The sequence below is a fragment of the Macrosteles quadrilineatus genome, unplaced genomic scaffold (assembly GCF_028750875.1).
Source record: "Macrosteles quadrilineatus isolate MER2022 unplaced genomic scaffold, UCM_ALF_1.0 Scaffold_3__2_contigs__length_128488019, whole genome shotgun sequence".
Taxonomy (NCBI): domain Eukaryota; kingdom Metazoa; phylum Arthropoda; class Insecta; order Hemiptera; family Cicadellidae; genus Macrosteles; species Macrosteles quadrilineatus.
The window spans coordinates 97,262,366-97,287,642 of NW_026542596.1; the positions used below are offsets into that span (position 1 = coordinate 97,262,366).

The 25,277-nt window shown below is 33.1% G+C and overlaps 1 protein-coding gene across 2 annotated transcripts; it reads left to right on the top strand.

The window, feature by feature from the left end:
• The first annotated feature begins 295 nt into the window (after positions 1 to 295).
• On the top strand, positions 296 to 23,499 carry LOC128990273 (tudor and KH domain-containing protein homolog). 2 transcript variants are annotated; one of them, XM_054412590.1, is made up of 11 exons: positions 296 to 387; positions 3,367 to 3,472; positions 3,717 to 3,885; positions 4,689 to 4,816; positions 5,694 to 5,802; positions 7,185 to 7,363; positions 7,745 to 7,858; positions 9,363 to 9,461; positions 10,747 to 10,982; positions 20,293 to 20,464; positions 21,587 to 23,499. In XM_054412590.1, the coding sequence occupies exons 2-11, from the start codon at positions 3,389 to 3,391 to the stop codon at positions 21,743 to 21,745; spliced, it is 1,449 nt and encodes a 482-aa protein (XP_054268565.1). In that variant the 5' UTR covers positions 296 to 387; positions 3,367 to 3,388; the 3' UTR covers positions 21,746 to 23,499. The 2 variants fall into 2 exon arrangements, with proteins under 2 accessions (XP_054268565.1, XP_054268566.1); XM_054412591.1 differs by lacking the exon at positions 296 to 387 and adding an exon at positions 532 to 609.
• Positions 23,500 to 25,277: the final 1,778 nt, after the last annotated feature.

Below are 25,277 nucleotides of genomic sequence, written 5' to 3' on the forward strand. Positions count from 1 at the left end.
AATTTACTTCGCTGTTCGCCTTTAAAACTGAAAGACTGAAAGTAAACATAACCTCAACCTCAACCTCTAAAACACAACATAACAAACACTGTTTTTTACGACTGACTTGTGTTGCTATTTTGCAACGGGAAGTAAAAAGAAAAAGATAGTTTTACCATTGATTATGTAGCCTACTAGATAAATTGGTGGTCACACAATACACAAACTCCAGGCTCAGACTCCAGTCTCAGTCAGATCTCAGATGTGTTGTGCTATGTGATGTCGATGTCTATTGTTATTGACCAGATGTCTCTGTCTGCTGTTCTGTTGGTTGGATAAAAGTAAATATTTGTTTGAAGGTTAAAACGATCCTCGATCCTGTTTTCTTGGACTAATTTTTGCTCACCGGTTAGTTTATTTATTTTGATTATTAATTTGTTCTTTTAATTCATATTTAATATAAAATCACGTAGAAAGTTCTGTTTTATCTAAGTTACTGAACATAGAGTTTTTTGGTTATGTTCTCATGTTTATGTTAAAATCGTGGTTCAACTTAAGTTATAGGATGTCTAGTTAAAACAGTTAGACCTATGATATCTGCCTAGTATTTGTTGTTTTGTTTTTGCATTGGTTGGTAAATAATAATCTGAAGATAGGCTAATGTAGATTTAACTTAAAAGTTAACTTGTTAATTTTACCTAACTTAAACATGACTTTAAAAACCTCAATATTTTATAAACCTTGGTGGAGTAACTTAACTTAAGTTACTGTATTATTCCCAACTTAATTTAGAACACAAACATAGTCTTAAATAGGCTAGTGGTCTTCCAAAAATTTGTTTATAGCCTAGGCTTATAGCATAGGCCTACTCACACTGACTCGTTAACCCTAGAGAGCGCGCGCGGAGTAGTTTTTCTCCAGGTCCATTTTCAAATTGCGGCTGCACTTTACTTTAGGTGCTACACTCATTCGAATGAAAATATCAATTAATCGATTGTTTCATTCGATATATCGTTTCAAATCAAATGATATTTCGTCAAATGATATATCGAAAGAAACAATCGAATAATCAATATTTTCGTTTGAATGAGTGTAGGACCCTCATAGGTGTTGAATGAGTGTAAAGCAAAGTGCAGCCCAAATTGCAGCCGACACGTAGGCCTAATAAGCTTTTATATTGCTTCCTCCCCCTCAATACCTTCAAGTCAACTTGTCCACTGTCTGACCTTGAGGTTTGGAGGCGCCAATCAGCAGGAGTGTGTCCATGGCAGTTGTCACGTAAACAAGACCCTACATTGTTTTGGAGACTTTTTACCCCGCGCACGCGCTCATGCTATACATTCAGAGTTCACGAATTGGGCGAATTACTAATTATGTATTAGTTCGAAGATGTCAATGAGTGTGTTATTTGTGCATATTACCACCATATTACACTAGGGCATGAATTTCTGTTGCCTTATCTTCAATCCAGAAGTCAAATAGTAACGCTATGTGACTTCTGTCCATGAAGTTAAGATACAAAGACGACAAAAATCTGCAACAATTGTGGAAAAAGTATTTGTAAGGACCATCATGTGGAAACTTACAAGGACTGTTTTTACGTGTAAAAACCAGACTTTTTAAAGATAATTAAAGGTTTAAAATGTCATTTATTTGTGTTTTGATATTTAAATTCAAAGTTTAAGTATATTTTAATCAAGTATTATGTTGTTTTATCATTAAAATCCTAAAATACCCCCGCCACAGCAAACCTGCAGACTTAGCGAATTTCCATTTGCCTGATTGGATTTAAACTAAAATGTCTCCTTAAAAATATCACATGTAGCCTATTCCCTATTTAAACAGAATTAGTTTAATGAGTGCTTAGGTTTGCTGCAACAGGGAGGGTAAAAAAGTTTTTTTTTTCATGTAAAATGTTAAAAGGTACTGTGGTTTAGTAAGAAATTAATTTATTTTCCAAATTTGATCAAAATATGTTCATAAACAAGCAAACTATAACAGTTGACTTATCCTCCATAAGAATAACATGGGAATTTTAAAATTACAATTTTTTTGAATTTTCTCCGTAACAATTAGGCGCATAATAACGCTTCAATATACTAAATTATTTGTTTTTTTAAGCTCTACAAAATGGTTTAAAAACAAATTGTGAAATTTTGTGTTTTTAGGGTCAAAAATGGGAAAAACCTATTTTTACCCCATAAAACTCCGTTCCCATAGTCCGATCATGCTGGTTCGCGAACTCATTCAAGTTTATCCCGCCTTACACCTTCAAACCAAATTTTATCAAAATCGGACAAAAATTACTCAAGTTATCGTGCGGATGGACACATATATATATGTATATATATGGTGGTATCTATATATAGATATATAAAAATTTGAACGAATTGTGTTTTTGGCCTCTGGGGACATCAAAATGAAAAAGTAAATCGGTCCCGGGCCTAGGTCTTACCATGAGACCTACGGTAATAGCTACTTCCCTATAGGGAAATTCGCTAAAAACACAATGGGGTAAAAAATTACCCATCGTGCGTTCTTGTGTTTTGACGATAGGCGCACGCTCTCCAGGGTTAAGCCTACAGCTTACAGGAAACAAGCATTGCTGTTATCAATTTGTCATTGGAGGTCAGTTTTTGGGGTTTGATCCCTAAGTTACTCTTTGGAGAGCATACACTTTGTAAATAGCCTAATTATTGTAGGCCTACAATTTGCTACGATGTTGAAAAAGCTATGAAAAACTAACCCAAGACTATGCAAAACTCTTGCTTAGTGTGTAAATAGTGATGGCCTCGGCCTACAATTTTGTTTATTTAGCCTCTGATTAGATAGGCCTAAGTTTGATCCCCCCCAAATTCGTTTTACCCATGCCTGGAGGTCTGTGGGCTAACCCATAAGTTAGTTATAGGCCTACTTAATGTTTGGGGGGGGGGGGGTGCCCCGACATAGCCTATTTAAATTACGCTGCAAATTTATGTAGTAGCAAACTATTGGTTAGTTTAATTTTACTTAAAATGAGCTGGATTTTCATCAAATACCTGGACAGTTTGCTTTCACCAGGTGCCCCGTGTGATAGGGCCCTTAGTTCTGCTATGAATCACTTCTATAGCCATTGAAGGAAGTAGTCTTTGTACAAATTTCTCACTGAACCTTAATACTGACACTAGCAACAGTGTAGGAGTGCTGGGTCTATTCTGGTCAGGTTGGCTTGATCCACTTCCAATATACCTTAGGATGTGCCTTAGGATACCCTCTTCACTTGTAGGTACCTCACTCTGTTATTAGAGGGTGAGGACAGGCTGAACTGTTTGTGTGTTCCTGTTTGTGTGACTCTCCTGCCCATGAAAATCTATCTATTTTGTTTAGGCTACACTGACATTTTTTTAGGTTTAAATGCCAGGTATCTGCAATGGGAATGCTAAAGACTGCAGTCATCATCAGCTTACCTATTCTTGGAGTTTGTGCTACCGTTTTATATCTGTTGCATAAAAAGGTAAGTCAAACTATTTTACCAGTAGACATACTAGAACTGCTAAATTGAAATTGAATACATAAATTTAGTTTAAACTAAAATAAGTTTCCGGTCTAGCATTTTAAAATGTTAATTTATCTCTTTATTTGCTGAAAGGAATTAGGACAGAGAATGAATTGTTGGATAATAATTTACAATCTAGCCTACACATTTCAGTTTGTTTTGGTTTTTGTTTTATTTTATTTTTTATTTGACTGCATTGCAGGAAGACGAGGATCTTCAGGACACCCTGCAAGATGTGCGGACTTCTCGGGTTAAAGTTATTGAAATGAAAATACCAAAATCTGTGGTTGGAGTTGTCATTGGTCGGGGTGGAAGTAATGTGAAGGATATTCAAGAAAAGACTGACACTAGGATATATTTCAAAGATATGGGTAAGTTTTGATTGTTGCGTTAATTTGTAGAAAGTAGCCTAATTTTATTTTGAATTTTGTGGCTTGTTCAAAGTGATCGGTACTAATCTTTTACATGTTGAGATAAACAAAATTAAGAGTACCATCATAATAGTATCTACAGCTACATTTTTTGATTCCTAGTTGTTTCATTGCTGTTTTTATTAAATTATTCAATGAGATTTTCCTATATGGACCTTTAAGAAAAAATTGTTAAGAGTTAGTGTTAGAAAAGTGCTGAAAGTCAGGGAAATTTCTTAAATTGGCTTTTGTCTAAAAAATAAGGAAAGTTCAAGGGAGGACCCACCATTGTAGTTTAGTTTGGCATCCAAATGCACTCGTTCATAGATTTGTTTAAGTCAGTGACAACAAATAGTGAAACTTTGTATGAGAATCGCCTAGAGGGGTGACTCCCTTCCCAATGGACTGTATTCTGAGAACATAATTCCAACTTGGCAGGAGCCTTCTTTACCCTCAAATTTTTATTGGTTACTCAAGCTAGAATCCCTTGATAAGTTAACCCTAAATAAGTTCCAAAATTGGTGCAAAAAATTGTAGGCGTACAATAAAAGATTAACATAAAAACATAATAATTAAAATAATAATTAAAAATCTGTGGTCAATAAAATTTTTAGCAATGGATCATGGAAGGTCAGGAAAATCAAACAAGAAATCTTTGTGTAATCCTTATTTAGCTACCTAAGATTCATACTAATTTTGGCCAATTCCATGTATTTGAAAGTCAAAAATGTTGATGGTACCAGTATTCTGTGTGTTTGTTTCAGAGGACGATGAGTTCAGAGTGTGCTACATCAGAGGGGTGGCTGAGGCGGCTCAACAGGCAGAGTCTATGATACATGAGATTATCAAGTCCCAGCCTCTTATTGAGCTAAAGGAAATCTGGGTGCCACAGGTAGGTTTAGTAGATCATTTTAGTTATGAATCAAGTAGGCTGCAGTTGACTCCTAATAATCCGATAACTATCAGACTGGGAGAGTCTCGGACTACCTAAAAAATATGGGACTGATGAAAATTATTATAAATATAACATTTTTATTACACTGTCTCAAAAACAGCTGTCTTACAGATCGTTTTGAATCCCTGAAGATATGCGGTCTAGTCCGTAAAATTTTACGGATTTGAATCATAGCTATGTCAAATTTTATCTCAAAAACAAATTAGCTGTTCTGATCCTTAAAATGCTTCAACAATATATGAACAAACGGTTTTGGCTATATTTTGTATTTTCTGCTATAATATATGACAATGTAATGAAAAATATTGTTCGTAACTCGTCCTAAAATGCTTTTTTGTGACTTAATCGAATTTCCACGATATCGTCCCAAAAAAGCCTACTTTAGGGACTAGTAACGAAAACTACTACTGTAAGTTAAGTAAAATCAACTTATGGACCCTTATCATACTCCTCGACTGTTAAGGAGGCATTCTAGGTACTGGTTTAGGCATTATTTTGCTATAAAAACCTTAAATATTTGAACAAATAATTTTTAGTTTCTGCAGTGGATAGTTCTGTCAAATTACTTCAACACAAAAAACATGGACTTGTTGAGGATGATTAAAATATAAAATAACTTGAGTGTTAACTGGTTTTGATGGATATGCCTACTTTGGAGGATAAACTATGGCTTTCTTGTGACATAAAAAAATGAACCAATGATGTTTTAAGCTACCAATCCCAACCTCATTAAACAAATGGTGAAAAAATGTTAGCAAATGTTTACTGATCCTTAGGCTTTCCTATAAATTAATACTTACTGTTATTTTTTCAGAGATCTGTGGGTCGTATCATTGGACGAAATGGTGAGAGCATAAGATCCATAAAAATGGCTTCCAACGCTAAAATCAATGTGGAAAGTTTGTCATCTGGAGCAACAAGAGGTAGTTGTGATATTAAGTGTTCATTCTTTTATTTTGGTTTCTTAATTTTCAACTATAGACCACTGATCTGTACGGTGTACAATGATCTAAAGATGGAATAGCATTACGTTATAAGGAGCAATGGGTCAATTCCAGAAATTTTTTCCCATTCCTTTGTTTTAATTCAGTTAATTCATTCAATAGATTCTCGAATCAAATTCCCCTATGTTAAAGTCATTAACTGGAGTGGCTGTAGACATCTTCTTTGTCTCTTACGGTCACGGCAAAACCCTTACCTTGCGGTAACGGAAACACCATCTTCTTCCACAATCGCAGCAAAACTTTATTCATTTTCCACAGTCAAGTAGATATCATCATTGTCTCCCGCGGTGACGGCAAAATCCTGAATATCCCCCCAGAACGAAATGTCAGCATTGTCTTCTACGATTAGGAAAGGTTAGCAGAGTTAGATTGGCATAAATGCTTGAATCAGCCTTACAATCCGCTACAGCCTTGTGCGGTTCTTCAAGCATTAGAAGGTTATTAATATTAGGTGGAGATCTAGCTGTGAGGGAGCTCCTGGCAAAAGCCTCTTCGCCCCCTCCACCCTCCTCACTGAAACGTTGCCTGATGATTTGCCCTCCCAAGAATCCATGGGCAAGCCCTCCGTGATGGAGGGGTAGGATTCACGCCTAGATGCCGAGTTTCCATCATTTATCTTCAGGCATCATTTCCTTCGGAAACACACCAGTTAGCAGTTTGGTGGCCGTACCGTGTTCCATACACTCTGCCCGTCAACACCACATCCAGCCCCGCTGCACACATATACCAGAACTGGAGGGTAGTGCAACAGTCTTACCATGTTCCATTCACTCCGCCTGCTGCTCAGTGACACTGGGCCTGAATGATCCATATGATTTTTTGAAACACTAGTATATAAATTGAACCTTTTACTTAATTTAATTATTAAAATATATTTGAATTGTTTCAATAACAATTGCCTTAATATAATGAGGAAATAATGTAGAATTAATGTAGAAATAATGTCAGACTATTACAAATAAAAAGCACTTTATTTGTAATCTAATAAAGACAAGACAAAAGTAAACAAAATCACAATAATTGGAATTAATAACAAAAACGTATGGCAATAAATAAATACAAAGATTATAAAACATTGTGTTAATATGAACATATCACAAATTGATTGTGAGAACAAAAAAATATCCTCTACAGAAACCGGATAGAACTATGTTATCCATAACATTATCTTCAGCTAATCCATAAGGATGAAATCTCTTTTTACCAGCGCTAAAGAACACTTTATTTTGGGTTTTTACACAACCTTGTAAGTTTTTAAACTTCCTAAAGTTAAATGAATGTAAATGCTTTGAATGATCTAGGAGGCGATGGAGAAACCAGAATCTGCATCAAGGGTACGATGGAGCAGATTGCGGTGGCGGTGTCTCTGATCAATGAGAAGGTGGAGGAGGATTACGAAATGCGGAGGAAGATGGAACTGAGTCATGCCAGTCGGTCTCCCAGAAACAAACCAAAGTCAAATACATCTCCGTCCATCACTGTATGTACCTGTCTCAAAATTTGTAGCCTATCTGTAAGTCTTCTAACATTTACCCAAGTCTTAGACTCCTAAATTGTGCTTTTTCTTTGTAAATTCTGTAAGGTCTGATTTTCTCAACATCTTTCTCTTTCAAAGTAACTGTCCTAAAAAATGTCCTATTCTACTAAAGTATCCTGAAATATCCGTCTCCTGTGGCTGTATAGAAAAAACTGTAATTGATCATTTATATTATATTAATTAGGTATTACAACCATATTTTTAATTGTCATTTTTGTCTACATAAATGAATTAGGTAGGCAAAGTAATATTACTTTTGATACAATTCAATGATGATTAAATGGTTAAATTGCCTTGTGTTATTGACCATACATATGTTTCCAGGTAGCAAAAGACAACAAGAGTGGCATTTCCCAGTGGTTGTCAGCCACAGGCAGTGACGGCATTTTGCAAGTGTTTGTTTCTGCAGTTGTATCTCCTTCATGCTTTTGGATTCAAGTATGTTTATCAATTTAGCTATTGGTATTTTTCCTATCATCAAAGCATGTAGGCCTATCTAGACTTTAGATATTAGGATAGTAAATGGTAACAGTTGAAGCTTTTGAGTTTCTAGTATTTAGTGACGTCAGGGTTGTCAGTCATTATATTTTTAGATATTTTACATTCTATGGAGCTCAGTTTTTCCAAGTCCTAGTATTAAACTTGGCCACTTAATATATTTGGCTTAATATATAAAATATAGCTATTCATGCAATCTTTTATTGCCTTAGAAGCAGTATGTTTGACCGTAGATAGCATTAGATATTCCATTCCCATGTTAAAGTTGAAAAATAAAAATAAACATAGTTGAACTGAACCACTGGTAGAGTGTGTTATCCGGCACTGTCAATTATTGATTATTTATACATTGAGTTAGAAAGCTAAACTGATAGGACCACAGTCATCATTTACTACAGTCACTTACTACAGTCAATGAATACAAACCGTTAAAGAAGCTAAATGCTTATGGAAAATAGTCAGACTGGAGTTTTACCGCCAAAATGAGCTTTGCACGGCCGCCACTAGGATCGCTCTTGCCGTGGCCTTGCTACTCTATCTCTCTCTCTCTCTCTTTAAGCCAATTCTTTGTCTCGCTCTCTCTCACTCAGTCAGCTGACTTAGCCGTGCGCTTACAATAGTCTACCTAGAGGCCGCCACATTCCAAGACTGAATTTTTAACAAAGGCATTAAAGTGTTTCTTATAGGTTTTGTATTCATCGCTATGGTAGATGGTAATGGTGGTTCATTTCTAGGTTAAATGTTTCTTTGTACGCTGAATAGTAAGTAGAGTGTCCGAATATCTGAAAAATCGTGTCGGATTCGGTTTGGTTCAGATATCCGTATCCAAACCAAACCCAACTTTGATATCCGACACTATCCATTAAATATCCGACTTTTTCAGATATAGGTACTATAAATTTGACATTTTGGACTTGTATTATGATAATAAGGTAGGCCTATTCACTGAGACATTGCCTTGTCTTATAAATTGATTGCATCATAATACAAGGTCTGCACAGAGACATTGCCTTGCCATATAAGTTGATTCTGATTGCATAAAAATATAAGGTACAGTATACGTTATTATTAAGTTTGAGTAAGCTGTGAATTTAAACTTTAATGATTGATTAATGACTTACAATATATCACAATATTGTGCAGTAGGCCTATTCACATTGTAGTTTTTGCATATAAAGATGCAAATTTTAATTATAACTCCCTAACCTTTAGAGTTATTTATTTAATAAGTACTTGATTGTCAAACTATCCGAATCCGAACCTCTAATTATCCGATCCGATCAAAACGGAACCTTAACTAACCGAACCGAATCCGATCCTAACTGAAATTTTACTACCCGTACACTTCTAATTTAAGTTGCCTCATACCACTCATGCTAACTTTGCCTCTAGTTATTAATGAGTAACGAAGTTATTGTTTTTATGTTGGTCATTTCAATCACAGGTATTCAGTCCATCTTCTGCCGAACTTGACCAGTTAGTTCAAGAAATGACAGATTATTACACTGTTGAAGAAAATAGATCTTTTCACGCTTTGAACAAGGTAAAAACTAATTTTGATTTGTTGCACTATAATTTTACTATTTTTATGTTGTTTTGTCATTAGGTAAAGTAAAATCTAAATAAATAACAAACATAAGTATAATAGCATTCTGAAGATGGTTTGAGTTGTTAAAATTACGTTTTGTGTTGTCTCAATCTAAAGTTGGCCTGTGACAAAATAAGAAGTTAACTTATGAATATTGTTATGACATTTATTCTGTGACTAGCAGAGTATCCGTCCTTCGTACGGAGTTGGCATATAAGTATAAATTCTAATTGCAGTTATACTCAAGCTTTGTGTTTGGGGGAGGACACAGTTTGGTAAAAGTTGGTTCTTAAAATTGACACAAACTTTCACATTTATAATATTAGTAAGATAAGATGACATGAAGGCGATTTCTACGAAACACTACTCCTCCGTTAATAATGAACGGATTTTTGCAAACGATTTGTCAAAATTAAGTTTTTTTTTTGTAGACTCTCCCTTTCACCAATTGAGCTGAAAAAAAATAAAAGCTGAAATAAAAGCTGAAAAAAGTCCTCGGGCTTTGCCCCACATCAAAATCCCAATGTATTTCTTATGAAGACGAGATTTTGTTTACTTAAATGGAATCATCCTCAAGGGTGGATGTGCCTATGTGAATTTCCAAAAGTTATTCAGTTAAAAAAGCCATGATAATAGTGAAGTAGTTAACTGCATGTTAGAGAGTCTTGTAGGGCTGTCTTTAGAAAGTTGGGTCTAGTAACTCTTTCTTCCCTGTATATTCTGAAAGCTGAGGTGTATTCCAAGTTAAAAGCCTAATACAAGGTCAGGACACACACCTGCAAGGAGCAGATGACTGAGCAGGTTGGCAGGTACCATCATAGACAAAAAGGATTAAATATAGACTGTCGTGTCAGCCGTGCTGCGGTTACCATAGGTTCTGGCGCACACCGCTGGGAGCACTGTGTAGTTACTTAGCGCGTACGCCGTAAGTACATGGCGCTCCCAGCAGTGTGCGCCAGAAACTATGGGAACTGCAGCTTGGCTGACGGTCTATATATAATTCTTTTTGTCTATGGTACCGGACCATGCAGAAGTAAAAACTTTTGTACCTAGTGACTGTAATGATTAAGAGGAACAAATTATCCTAGTATTTTAGACCTAATTCAAGGTTTTAAGTCATGGCAACACCTTTCACCCAAGTTAACAAGTGAATATCAATGCAGTCTACCCCGGTGACTTAAATATAGAAATTATTTTAGTACTATGTAAACTGGTTTTTCAAAAAAGGAGTAATTTTCAGGTAGATGTTGGCCAGATAGTGGCCACTCCGTTCAGTCATGATAACAAGTGGTACCGAGCGGAAGTTAAGGCCATAGTAAAGGGTGACTGCGATGATGAGGACCAAGTAGACTTGTACTACGTAGACTATGGAGATAAAGAGTTTCACTTGAAGAGCGAGATCCTACAGCTGAGAACTGACTTTCTCAAACTACGCTTCCAAGCCATCGAATGCAGCTTGGCCAATGTTAAACCAAGGTAAGTGTGGTAGGAAACTTGTGGAGGTTTATCCACAGTTACCTTGAGTGACGTAGCAGTACTAGCTTACAACACGCAACTTAATTACTACTCCACAAAACATACAAAGAAGATTAACAATAATTAACAGATTGAGATGACTGGAATAAAGTGTTAATAATAATTTAGTTTGACACAAAACCCCCAATTTGGAAAGAGACGCTAAACCCCAATTTTAAAAACCTTTAAGATTGTCTTAAAAACGCTGTTCCCTAGCAAGAGCCTGTCCTCCAGTACACCACACTAACACTCCATACCAAATACTCTCCTACAAGTACACCAACGTACTTAGAGCCACAGACTTCTGTAGATAAGCACAACAAGCTACTGTTTAACAACACTTCCAGTCATATCAAACAGCATTGCCTAATACTTCCTCTTCACAATATTTGACCTCTCCTATTCCTATTAAATAAGTATTTAATATCAGTGCTCGGTGTAGATAATAATAGTAATAATAATCTTTATTGTCATTCAGCAACATAAAATTACAATAGACAACATCAGAAGTGAGGATACAAATATGACATCATGCTTAATCATCTTATGAACCATTGAATATTTTGTTGCATAAACTGTACATATAGGCCTTTAAATTTAAAATTCTAAGATAGAATGCTCTTACCTACACAAATTTATAAAAAACTTAAGTAAATAATACTTCAAAACTAAACAATTTGTAAATATTCGAAAAATTTCTAAAAAGATTTTTGGTCATATGCAGACTGCCTACTAGTGGCCAATAGTGTTAAGAGTTCAGAGTGATTATTTGTGTTTAAAAAATCGTCTATAAAAAAAACGCTTTGCTAATTAGTCATCTTGATAATATCGATTTGAAAAGGTTTATGTTATCAATTTCTCTAAATGAAATGGGAAGTTTATTGAAAAGTTGTAATTGTAAAAATTTATGGCTTTTTGTGAATTTTGAAAGTCTAACCGGTGGGATGTACAGGTTGTTTGATTGTCTAGTTGAGTGGTTATGTATTGAGTGACATTAAGTAAACATTTTAAATGTTTTATTTAACATTGACTAAATTATAAACATATAAATACTTGAAAGTGTCATCTATAATATTAAAACGAAACGGTGTTTTTTTATTTCACGATTCTGAATCAACCACTTGACGGATTTTCATGATTTTTGTGTTGAAAGAAAGATAATTTTGAGAACTAGGGAATGTCGAAGCCATAATTTTAGTTTAGGGTCCCAGTTTTTTAGAAATTAAGTTTGAATTTTTAAAAAGTCTAGCAGCCGACGCTAAGATTCTTAACTAGCTTTTGCACTGAGCTAAAATTATAACTGGAGGTAGCACTGCCATGGCAGAAGTCTGTCATAAGCGTGTCGCTGATTTTGTTAGGTTGGTATAGCAGTGAGTTTTTTTATCCAATGACATGGCTTCTATAACTAGGTTTGTATAGCAGTGAGTTTTTTCATCCAATAACATGGCTTCTTTATAACTCACACCTCACGCAAACATGGCGGCTGGCGACACGCATCTTTGACATTCAGTGCTACCTCCAGTTAGAATTATAGCTCAGTGAGCTTTTGGCATAAAATAATTTGCTTAACATAACAGCTGGTAATATTCAGCTTTTGTGTCACAAATTCAGCATTTGGATAATAATTACATGCATAGGGTTGACTTATTTATACTATGTGTAATGCTATGCTCATTGATACGTCCATTTTATGGGTAAGAGGATGGCAGACTATTTAAATATTCATGGTAAAATGATAGATGTTCTAATTTATTTTTTAGAGCAATCTTTAAAATTTTACGTTTGTTTTAGTGCAATATAATTTGTTTTAACTAACAGCTGGTTGAATATAAAAGTTGTCTTTCAAACTAACAGGTTAGTTTATTATTCTGGGATGTTGGCATTGAATATAGAAAATAAGTAAGATTCAAGATTCTATAACCACTGATGTATACAAATCGAGGCTCTGCCCCCGAGTATTCAAAGGAAAAATTATGCAAATTATTTTTCTGTTCGACTTTTTGAGGAAAGAATAGGAAAATAACAATGTGTACATGTTTTAATTCATCTTGGCAGCTTTTCGTTTACAGGAAATGGTTAACTGCTTGAACTTTGCTTGGAGTAGAAATGGAAATATTAATATAATTTCAGTTTTAGTTGACTTTTCAATCCCGTACGTAGGACGGGACAACAGCTCGTTATATTATTATTTATAAAGAAAGGTTTGCAGTTAACTTTATTTGATATATCAAACAGGATCCGCAGGGCTTTTCTTTGCCAAGTAAACACCCTGCTTGACCCACAGCTATTTCCTCAGAGAATATTTCCATATAATAAGTGTGTATGAAATAAACTATGGTAAACAGAAAGGAGTGTGTGATTTGACACACCGTTTTTTTTTAGTTTTTGCAATAAAAAACAAACTCGTGACAACTTAGATATTACATTGTTGGTATGTTCCTCCTCAAGTTAATTTTTTATTTAGGAAAATACCTAGCAATTTAACATAGTCTGGATTTTCAATTTGGTTTCTGCGTAGTGTAAAACATATTTTCTCTGTCTTGTCTCTATTCATTTCAAGAAAATTACTCTTAAACCAATTATTACCAATATCCATCATGTTATCAATTCCGTGGATAATAATAATAATAATAATATCACTTTATTGTCATAAAACATTTCACATTTCCAGCAAAGCTGGTGAAACAGATGACATTGTCATTTCTTAGCTAACAAAAATAAAAAACTAAATCTAAGAATTGAAATTAAAATTAAACTAGTCACTTTTTAAAAAACAATCATTTAAATACTCTTCTATTGTATAGTATTTCTTTTTTATAAGGAATAATTTGAATTCTTTCTTAAACTTTATAATACTATTGATGTTTTTAAAATGAGCAGGTAAACCGTTGTAAAGCCTCAGACTCATATAGTACGGTGATCTTTCGTAAACACATAGCCGATGTCTTGGATACTGCAAATTATTTTTTGAACGTGTTGGGTAGTGATGAATAAATTGATTTTTTATAAATAATTGTGGATTACTCTTAAAGTATACCAGAATTTTATAAATGTAAAGTGAAGGCATTGTTAAAATTCCAAATGTTTCAAAAAGCGGTTTACATGACTTTTTTTTGTGTGTAAATGATAAGATTCTTAAAAACTTCTTTTGTACCTTAAAAATTGTTGAGGCATATGATGTTGAGCCCCATAACTCAATACCATATTGCATAATGGAAAAAAATATCGCATAATAAACTATCAGCTTTGTTTTAGAATCAATTATGTTTCTTAAAACATACATCTGGAAACAAGCTGTATGTAATCTTTTAGCTAGTATTTCAATGTGAAGTTTCCATGTCAAATTTTTATCAATATTTATGCCTAAAAATTTAGTTTGTTCAACAAAAGCTAAAATATCATTTTTGTACGGTAATTCAAAAATTATGTTTTGCTTATTTTGTAGTGTTTGGAATTGCATAATATGTGTTTTAGCATTATTAAGTTTTAAACCATTTGCCGCAAACCAGTTAGTTAAGTCTACAATTGATTGATCAAGTTCTAATCTAAGAGTATGTACATCTTTTGCTTTTACTATGGCTGTAGTGTCATCAGCATATAATATTAGGTTTGATGATACATTGTTAGGTACATCGTTAATGAATATTAAAAATAACAAGGGACCTAAAATTGATCCTTGGGGTACACCACAATTGATGGTTTGCCATTTTGAAATGAAATTTCTACCATTTTTCTTAATGACAGTTCTTTGTTGCCTGTTTCTTAAATAAGATTGTATCCAAGACAGTGCCAGATCAGAGAAGTTATAATATTTAAGTTTATTGCTTAATACATTATGGTTCACACAATCGAACGCCTTGGAAAGATCGCAGAACACTGCTGCAGTACTCTGAGATCCATCCAAGCCCTCCGACACTCGATTTATGAAATCAGAGACAGCTGATATTGTGTTTTTTTCCAATCTAAAGCCAAATTGATTATCTGTAAACAGATCATTGTTTTCAAAAAAAGAGTACATTTGTTCATATGCTATTTTTTCAAAAATTTTAGATAGAGATGGTAAAATTGACACCGGACGATAGTTTTCTGGGTTTTCTACTGAACCTTTTTTGAAAAGTGGTTTCAGTTCAGCATTTTTTAATTGGTATGGAAAAATTCCTTCATCAAAACATTGATTTAAAATCAGACACAGTGGCTCCGCTATAAAGTTCATAATATTTTTTATTATTTCAACTGAAATCCCATCCCATCCTACAGATTTTTTATTTTTTAATTTTTTTATCGTAGTTTTAATTTCTGATACAGATACATGTCTGAATTTGAAATTATTTCTTTGATTAATCATAAAATTATTTACTAACTTGGATGCAGTATCCAAACAAGGTATGCAGTTAATATCCTTGATTGCTGTGATTGTGCTTGATATATATTGGATTGCTGTGTTAAAATCGTCAGAAGGCCAAACAAACTATGTGTCGTCTGCATATAGAGCTGTTTTACAAGGCATAGCATTTGGCAAATCATTAATATATAACATAAACAATACTGGCCCAAGTACTGACCCCTGTGGCACCCCAGCAAGAACCTCTTTAAAAGCTGGTGTTTGCCGGAAGCTACATATTGTTGTCTGCCACAAAGGTAGGTTTAAAAAAATTTTGTTCCTGGTGTTTTATACCATAAAAATCCAATTTCTGCAAAAGTATGGTGTGCAGAACTGACTACCGTGAGAGTAGGCACGTTCCCTGCGTGGTGTACTGAATTTGATGTAGTACTTATTTTCTTTCAGTGGAACAAACTTGAAATTTGTTTTGAGAATGTTGGAAAAAAGCCCTTTTTCATTTCATGACCTTTAATTAAACCGCCTACCCAATCAGTGTGAAATTTCAGGAAACCTCCATAGACACCTGGGAATGTTTTGAGTTACCCTTCTGAGAGTTCAGTTGAGATGCGATTGAACTAATGACAGTTGCTCTTAAGTACATCTCTAGACAGATCATCTTACTCCATTCTACACTCACCTTGCATTCATATATTTAGCTTAAACAAGCAAGTGTGTATCGCTGTCTTGGCGAATAATTGATAGTTAATGAGAATTATTTTATTGATTGGTTTCCTCAGTTGCAATGTTTAGAATCACTGTTTAATATTTTCTAACTATGCTTCTTAATTTGCACTGTCATTAGTTATTGTGATTGTCTCAAATCAGAATATTGTGTTATCCATTTTAAATCAAGTACCTGGGGACCAAGCTTTGCTCGGGGAACATTATTGGTATACTCAGAGAGTGTCCTTTGGTCAAGGTCATCTGACCCGAAAATATTGTTTTGCTGTCTATTTCAATTCTGAGAATATCCTTGACTGAAATAATGAGAAACAATTTTTTTTTTTTTTTTAAGCCTGTTAACTTCTATATATATAGAAAATATAAATTTGTAAAAATATAAATTTGTAAAAATTGTAATTTAAAATAACATTAAACATTTATAATTATAATTTAACTTTTATGACCTTATAAACAAAATAAATGAATCTTTTAAACAGGCCCTTCGTCCCTGGGAAAGGTTTTGGGGGTTAGGAGGGAGCTGTACCCCAATATGCTAAACAAAGAATGTTGTTTTGTGTTTCTATGCCATTGGTATTTTTAATGTTTTTGGTAAGAGCGGTCCTAAAATATTGTTCTCTTTCTTGCCCAAATAATACCGCTAAGCATAGCAATTTTTTGTACATTTGACTAAAATATTATTTATTGTTAGCCATATCTCCTTGTTATATTTTTACACTTTATTTTATAAAAATATTGAAGAATTTTCCTCTGTCCTAGTTAAGATAAGTTTGCTTTCGCAGATGATGATTGCGTGCTACAGACGGCAGATAGTTGTGCACATGTAGCTGAGTGTGTCTATTGATTATCAGCTCAAAGTTTTAATTACAATTTCACAATGGCAGGCACGCCTGTAGGTTTGCATGCAACCTTATCACGTGCCAGCCTACTGTTTCCGTAAGTGCGTAATGGGCTATCAAAGTACAAATTGTGCCGAGCGGGAACAAAGACTTTTAAGCCTTGTCAAAGCACCAGCAACCATGTAGTTTTTCTTATGATCAATAGATTGTTGAACCAAAGGACAAAGGTTGAAGTTGTGTCCCTAGAGTTGGTTTAAAATTGATTTTAGGCCTACTATACAATTGAAGAATGTTTTTAGTTTTTACAAGTCTGCTCTTATAACCCCATCATTTTAATTATGTAAAATTTACTGAATAAAAAAACATTATTATTGAGAAATATACTATCAGAGATATTTTATTTTAAATAATCTAGGAGAAGGATTAGAAAGTAACCCAGGTTGCACATTATTTTATTGAAATAAATTTAAAGTTATATTTTGAGAGAAGGGGTACATTTTGTTCACCCGGACTAGTCTGGGTTTTTATAGTAGATTCTTTAGGCTACTCTATAATCTATAGATGTGTATTTGTAAGCCCCTGGACTCTTAATTTTCTTATGTTAACATTGTTTAACTAACTAAATCTCTCTCTTTTTAAAAATATCCTCAATTTTAAATGTTATTCGTTTATTAATCACTTTAAAATAATAGTAGCAGTAGCAATGATAAAAGTATAATCATGATTTATAAATTTGTTTTGTCTGTGCTTTAGTTTTCATTTGTTTTTAAATCTAAAATCCATTTTCCCTGTTGGGAGAATGATTACGAATATTAATTAACATCAAAATAATTTTGATTTATATTATTGAAAATTTTTAATACTTGAACTAAAATAAATAATAAATTACTAGTTGCTGGTAGGAAAGTCCCTAAAAAGCTCAAATGTAAAACACATTATTGTAATAAATAGTATTTAAAGAAACTCATAATCAAAATTTATCTTTATAAAATATTTTAATAGTTATTCTCAGTTATACAAATATTTAACTTGTTAGCAAATTTTCTATTAAAATGTTTGTAGCCTAACTTCATTATTTTTCAGCCATTCTCAGTTCAATTCCTTTGAATTGAGCCATCTGTCATGATTTGTAATACTTATCATACGCTTAACTAATTTACATTAAAATACAAAAATTTGAAAATTGCATAGTAAAATAACTCATTTCTACATTCTAAGACATAGGCCTAACGAAAATGGCTGAATTGTAGGTAACTTTATCCCTGGTTTTATATAGTACAGTACATTTCAGAATTGCCTGGCAAATTAGTAATTCAAATGTTAATATTGCTTACTGGCTTGATCATAAATCACTATCAGCTGTATTGAAGTAAACATAAACCACCTGTAAATGGCTTCTAATGCTATTCTTACGGGGCACATTTACGCTATATCTAATTTTATGATAGAATTTTGGGAATTCCACTATTCTTCCCGTTTTCACAGGATAGAGACCTTTAATTTGACCCCTCTCCCCTCTCCCCTCTCCCGTCGTTCTAAAAGTTCCCAGTCGCCCACAATTTTGAGAATAACACCAACACATTAGATTTTGTCATGATACTGAATGTTAACACCTGTATCTTAACTATAGGGTTTAAATATTGTTTCTTTTTGTGTTCTGAATTGTATTATTGACTGTTAAATGGAAAGGAGACAATGGTAAAACATTTATTTGGTAAAACAATTATTTGGTAAAACAGTAAGGGAGAAATTATGATGGTGAAAGAACAATCAAAACATAATGCTGTACACTACAAGTGACTTGGATGGTATGATTTATCTTCTCCCACTATTGGAATATGAGTTTTATAATGTTATTGATCCTGCCGAGAGTCGCATGCCGAGACAACATCAGTCACCACAGACGTTCTCACTTGTCAATAAAGTCACTGAGTTGTGTTACAAGCAAGGGATCCATCAATTCCTTTATTTCATTGTAGTATTCTAGATTGAGAAAATACAATAGTTGCCATGTTGCCTGCGTAAACAATTTCAATACTTATAGGATTTTGTCCACGGATTTGTTTGTACTAATATCCTTAAATAAGTGTTACTGCCTGCCAGAATCAACTGTATTTTAATTTTATAACTGATATATTTTTTAATAAATAAATGTAATCACTAAGACTAGTAAATTTATTACTTTTGTCCTTGCTTTGCAATTAGGTGAAAAAGCAGAGAAAAAAATAAAAGTCTGCTTTTTTTAATCAATAAAAAATTTCCTTTGTTATTGTTTGTTTGTTAATTTCAATTTGTTTGTTTTGTTGATTAATTTTGATCAACAAAATTAACTAGAAAACCTAAAAATATCACAAGTTATATCGTTTACTCTTATATTGTTGCAACAGATACTTTTCAGCAAAATATTTTCTTTAAACTTGATAAAAGTCTTGGGATGGAGGCTCTAAATTAAAATATAAGAAAAGAACATACTTATTTGAATGTTACTCCTGAGTGCATGGGCTATCTTCTAGTAAAGCTTTTGTTTAAGAAATCCAGTTGCTTGTGTGAGGATGTGTGATATCATTAAAAATATTAGGTTGTATTGAGTGTACTTTATTACCATCCCTAACATAAAATTTACTTGTTAGACCACCGTGATTATGTTTAGGTACCTTAAACGTGATTAAAAACGTCATGAAAAATTTCCAAATATGACCCTGCAAATCCCTATATAAACTGTTAATTTAAGTTTGAATGGACACCCTATTAATTCTCTTCAAATCTTGCAATCTCTTTTTAAAATGCTTTTAGTAAAAAACAAACTACAGCTACTTCTCTATAAACTACAACTTATCTTTAAAAAATTAAATGATTTATCCTGAAAATCTGGGCACAAAAAACTTTCTTTTTGATTTGAGGTCAAGTTAAATGAGTGAGGGTTAAAAATTCACTTTTAGCCTGTGTGGAGAACTATATTTTTTTCGTCATATTGCATCATTAATTAACCTAATAAATCAAGCGATAAATAATTTCAATCGATATGATTGCTACAATCAAAATTTACAACTGTTTACAACAGCTGATTTTTACTCCCTATAGACTAAAAATGATTTTTTCTCCCTATAGACTAAAAATGATTTTTACTCCCTAGAGACTAAAAATGATTTTTACTCCCTATAGACTAAAAATAATTTTTACTCCCTAGAGACTAAAAATGATTTTTACTCCCTAGAGAGTAGCCTAAATCTAGAGAGTAGATCTGCAACGCTTGCATGAAAAACGGCTGTTTTTGCTGCAGTATGACGAAAAATTTGTTAAAACCAAAGCTTATTTGTCTTACGTTACATCATTATTCCCAATTATGTTAGTTTAATATTTTGCCTGGCAGTGACGGAGAGGAGTGGAGTGAAAAGGCTGTGGATTTGTTTGAAGAACTGGCTCATGTAGCTCAGTGGAAGCTACTGAATGCCAAGGTCGTATCTTGTGACAATGTCCCCAGAGGTCGTAGAGAAGGCAGTCCAGTACCTAGCGTCAACCTTTACGATACTAGTGGATCAGAGGTATGTGTAGAGCAGTGTGTTCTAAAAACATTTCAAGGTCTTGGACAGTTTTCTGTTAAAAGTGTTCAGAATTATATTTTACATAGTGACATCAAAGCTGAATAAAGAAAAATCTAGATTCCTTTACTTGGCATTGTGCACTCTAAAGTTTTCTTGTAGTTGGCTGCAGTTACTGAAAAAAAAACTCATTTTACAATTAAAAAAAAACAGCCTGGATCTGCTTTGTATTGTCTTTTGAATTACTCCCCCATAGTCAAAAGTAATAAGTCATTGAAGGTACCGTATCGAAGTCAGTGTATCAAAAATATCCTATAATGGGAGTAATCCAATTGTAAGATAAATAAAAATTATTACCGTTTTTGGAGAATTGTTTATCAAGATCATGTTTTGCACAAAGCTAACCATGATATAATGTTCAATACACAATCAGTGCTGCAATGCTAACGTGAATTTTAATTTTATTTCTAAGATGTCAAAGAATAATGCATCGGTATTTTAGTCCTTTTTTTATCTCAATGTACCTTTTGTGGGTGAAAATGTTTTCATCAACAGTTAAATATTCTGATTTGTGTTTATTATTTTAGGATGGCTTTTCTATTTAGGAAGGCCCGCGGTACTTTCCTGTTAAAGGGAACATTCATTATTATCGATGATTGTTTCGATATATCGATATTTTTGTTTACCGATCCATTACATATTGACAACTGATCTTGTTTAGGCTAAAATAGTCTATTATATGGATTAAGAAATGAAACTGTTCTAAGCTAACCTAACATAACCAACCAAACTTGATGTACTATTTAAAAATTCCTTTTGATAATAGAAAAGGCAAGATAAACATGGAAAGTTACACAGCAAGTTTAGGTTATTTTTTTAGAACAGTTTCATTTCATTATTGTTTGTTGATACTGAAAAATATTTATCGTAGTTGTCAGCTGATATGTTTCAATTTGTTAATATCGATATATCGAGAAAAAATCATCGATAATAATGAATGTTCCCTTTAACAGGAAAGTACCAGGCCCGCCTTTCCTACAATATAAAGAAATTATAACAGCCATTATCCTACGTTCGGTTTTAATTTCATGTGCACAATTTAAGTGTTGATCCTTTTTTTCTCAGGACATAAACATCACCGAGGAGCTGGTGAAGCAGGGGTTTGCTGTCCGGGAGGAGTTATCCCGCAACGGGAGTGTCAGGAGTAGATCTGGAGCAAGCACTCCCTTCCTCCAGAGTCCAGAACCTCCGGAGATAGTATCGGACACAGAGTCAATGACCTAATAATGTTGATCTTGTTTATTATAACGTCCAGTTGATTTTAGATCGTTTTAAACTTTAAGTGTTTAAGTCCAAGAATTGAAAAACTCTTTGGTGAAATTTACTTGGGTCATATTCTGTTGGCTACCAACCAATCGTCAACATTTTTCACAGAAATATGGTATGATAAAATAACGACGTGTAAAACCTCTTAATCTAACATACAGCAAAAGTGATGTAGTCTATCGGTTACTGTCTCCAACTCTGGTTCGGGAGGGACAGATTCCATTTTCCCAGCATAATCAAAAAAATATTTTATGGGTTTGGACCGCTTTCACTTAGTTTCATTTTTCATTAAAAACCTAAGTGACATAGAAACCAGGATAACAAAGATACAGGATATAACAATAAGCAATCAAAAACCGTTTAAAGGGATAAGTATAATAATATAGAATTCATTTCATCAAAATATCATTGAACATCACCCACATTTGGTGTGGTTATAGTTTGAAGCGAACTCAATAACTTTTAACCTCAGCCATTTTTAATAGTTTAAATTAAAATGTGTTTGTATTTTTCTACCCCTATTTACACTTATGTTCCATTTACTGGTTGTTAACTAATAGGCCTAGTTTGTATGTGGATAGGTAAGTAAGGAAAATGGTTGTAATGTTTAAAACATGTACATAAGGATGTTGCGGTTATTTCCTGTTACAGTTTTGATTTTGATTTTTTTTTATAAAACTGTTTATCTTTAAATCTGTAGTTTACTGATTTATGTATATAATATAAGAGTTAAGTTTTTGAATTTGTATATTTATGTAGATAAAGATCTATTTCGTTCAATAGTTAAGTAAATATTATAAATAATAAACTTTTGTACGTAGACTTGTTGTCAGCATTGAATTTTAAAATTTGTTTGGTGTTGGTGCCATATTTGATGATTTCGCTAGGAGTACCTTTATACTAACTAGCCCTTTTTAACAGCTCAATATTTATATTTGAATGTTAAAGGTTAATTTTTTTTATAAAGTTCAAAGCAATGTAAATAATTAACCTAATCAATTAGTGTAGCAATATAATATTTCAGGCTTTTTTAACATTAGGATACAGTTTTATAAATTAATATCAATGTGGTAGTGTACTCAATTATTACTTGAACCTCTAAAGAACAAACCAACCGTTGTAGATGGGTTAGATGTTGTTTTCCTCAAAAGTAGGAAATCAGTACAAATGTTTATTGATGCCATCGTCATGACTTATTGTCATTTACTTTTAATCAAAAGCAATTTAATTACGATTTGTAATTTATTAATTTAGTGTGATTATCGTGCCTTCTCCTTTAGTACTTAAATTGTACACAATTGTTCAATTAATTCAATTGTACCATATCTGTAGTGATCTCACATTGTAATTTTTTTAGAGCAATTTTAGTAGTGATAATAAAATGCCATTACGTTGATATGGAGTAAATTTAATTTTACAAATAATGTTATAGTAAAATTATTCATGATTTTGTACTAATATTTTTCTTGTAATATCAAGTTTCATAATTGTTGTTTGGGTTGGGTGTTAAGGACATGTTACAAATTGAAACAATTTTACAATTAGTTATAAACAAAAACAACACGCCCTCTTGTTGTTTATACGCCCTGAAGCATTAGTGTTAAATTCTGAACGCTATTCTGTCAAAACAGAATTTTGTTTACTTCAAATACTACCATAAGAAATACATGTAAATTTGTATGAAAAATAAATTCTAAACGTGGTAAAGCCTATCCAGCTAAGGTCAATATAACCGATATTTTTGAAATCTTGACAACATTTCCAGCAATTTGACACTTTAATCATAAAAATGTGTCAAAAATTAAGGCGTTGGCAAGCTCAAAACTTTATTATTTGAAATTTTTTCTTAAATTAAAGTTGTAATTTAAGATGTCTAAGCTGAGGTGACGATAATGTTTTTACAAAAATATTAGAATTGTTTGTTGACTCTTCTAAGACTTTTTTTTATCAATTTGAATCATCCTTGAAATTTATAATAATGTTAAAGCTAAACATTTAATAAAGTTGTTCTATGGGTTTGACTTCTTCTAGCAATGTTTATACCACTATGTGATCTTGGTAGTTGTTTATAGATTTAAATGTATTTATTTGCCATTATTACTTTGTAAGTAAGAAGTATTGATTGTGTAGGCCAACAATCTAAACTCATAATATGATTATATTATCAGGGCTCGTTATAGTTTATTTCGATTGTAATAGCAACATAAAGGAAACTCTCGTTTCATTTACTACTGTATTGGCTTTTATTATTTAAGTTTTAGTAGAATTTCAATTTATTATGATGGATAGGATGGAGAGGACACAGCTAACTCACCTGATGAAAGGTTGCAGTTGAGTCAAAGAACACATAAAACACACACATAATAATACTTGATATTTCGCCTCTTTCAGAGGCTTCTTCAGAAGTAGGCCGAGATGGCAGTTACAAGAACAACAGTTTAAAATAGGATGACGGCCCTTTCATCAAGTGAGTTAGCGGTGTCCTCTCCATCCTATATATTTATTTAATCCAAGCTAAATGCTTTTCCTAAAAACATAATTTATTATGACGGAAATTTTTACCCGGCAATTTCACTCGATTATCGAGTAATCTTCAGTGTAATCTTTGCTCAATTAATTGTAGCAACTGATGTTTTTCCCCTCATACAGTATATTGTAATTTGCTAGTATCATAGACTAAACAACACAAGGGAGTCAGTTTTATGCTAGTATACTGTGGATGGATTATTCTAGACAAAATTGAATAAATAAACAAATTTTACCTAACTCGCCATGTTAAACTCCCCCATTTAAATAACATTGAGTGCTCTTAAAAAATATACCTCTATGGAGCCAACGACGTTCAGGTTCAACGCTAGAAATCAGCTTTGCGCTTGAATATTATTGTTATGTTTTTAATAATTTTCCTAACCTAGCTTTTGTTTGTAAATTAACGTTACTGTTAGAAGATGAGTGAAATGGTCAATGAAAAATATTGTTCGTAACCTCCTGTATATTGTCGGGTCAGGTAAAATCTTGTACGTTACACGTTACGCAAGAGCATGTTTACATCACTTAGGTTAATTATGCAACGAGCGGTTTAATTATGCACAACATTCACCTGCGTGATGTAAAAACGCTCTTACTACCCTTGTAAGGTTAAGCTATTAAAATATTACAGATGAACTTTTATTGTAAGTACTAATTTTGATTAATAAATTTATTTTTATTTTTCATAATTTGATTTATTTATTCCTTTTCATACTGTAATGTTGGTGCAATCGATGCAATAGCTGCAGTTTTGTCACTATCATTATTTTTGAGAGAGCAACGCCACGTAGGTGCATAATTTACACTGATGATCACTTAGGCGATTTAATTTTACACTCACCATGCAGTCAGATGCCATATGTAGTTTTGTTGCTGGCTTAAGATAAGTAATTTCTTCAGACCATTCCTGTCCCAAAATAAAGCCCAATGATAAAGGACAGCTGGGCACAGGTGTCAAGGA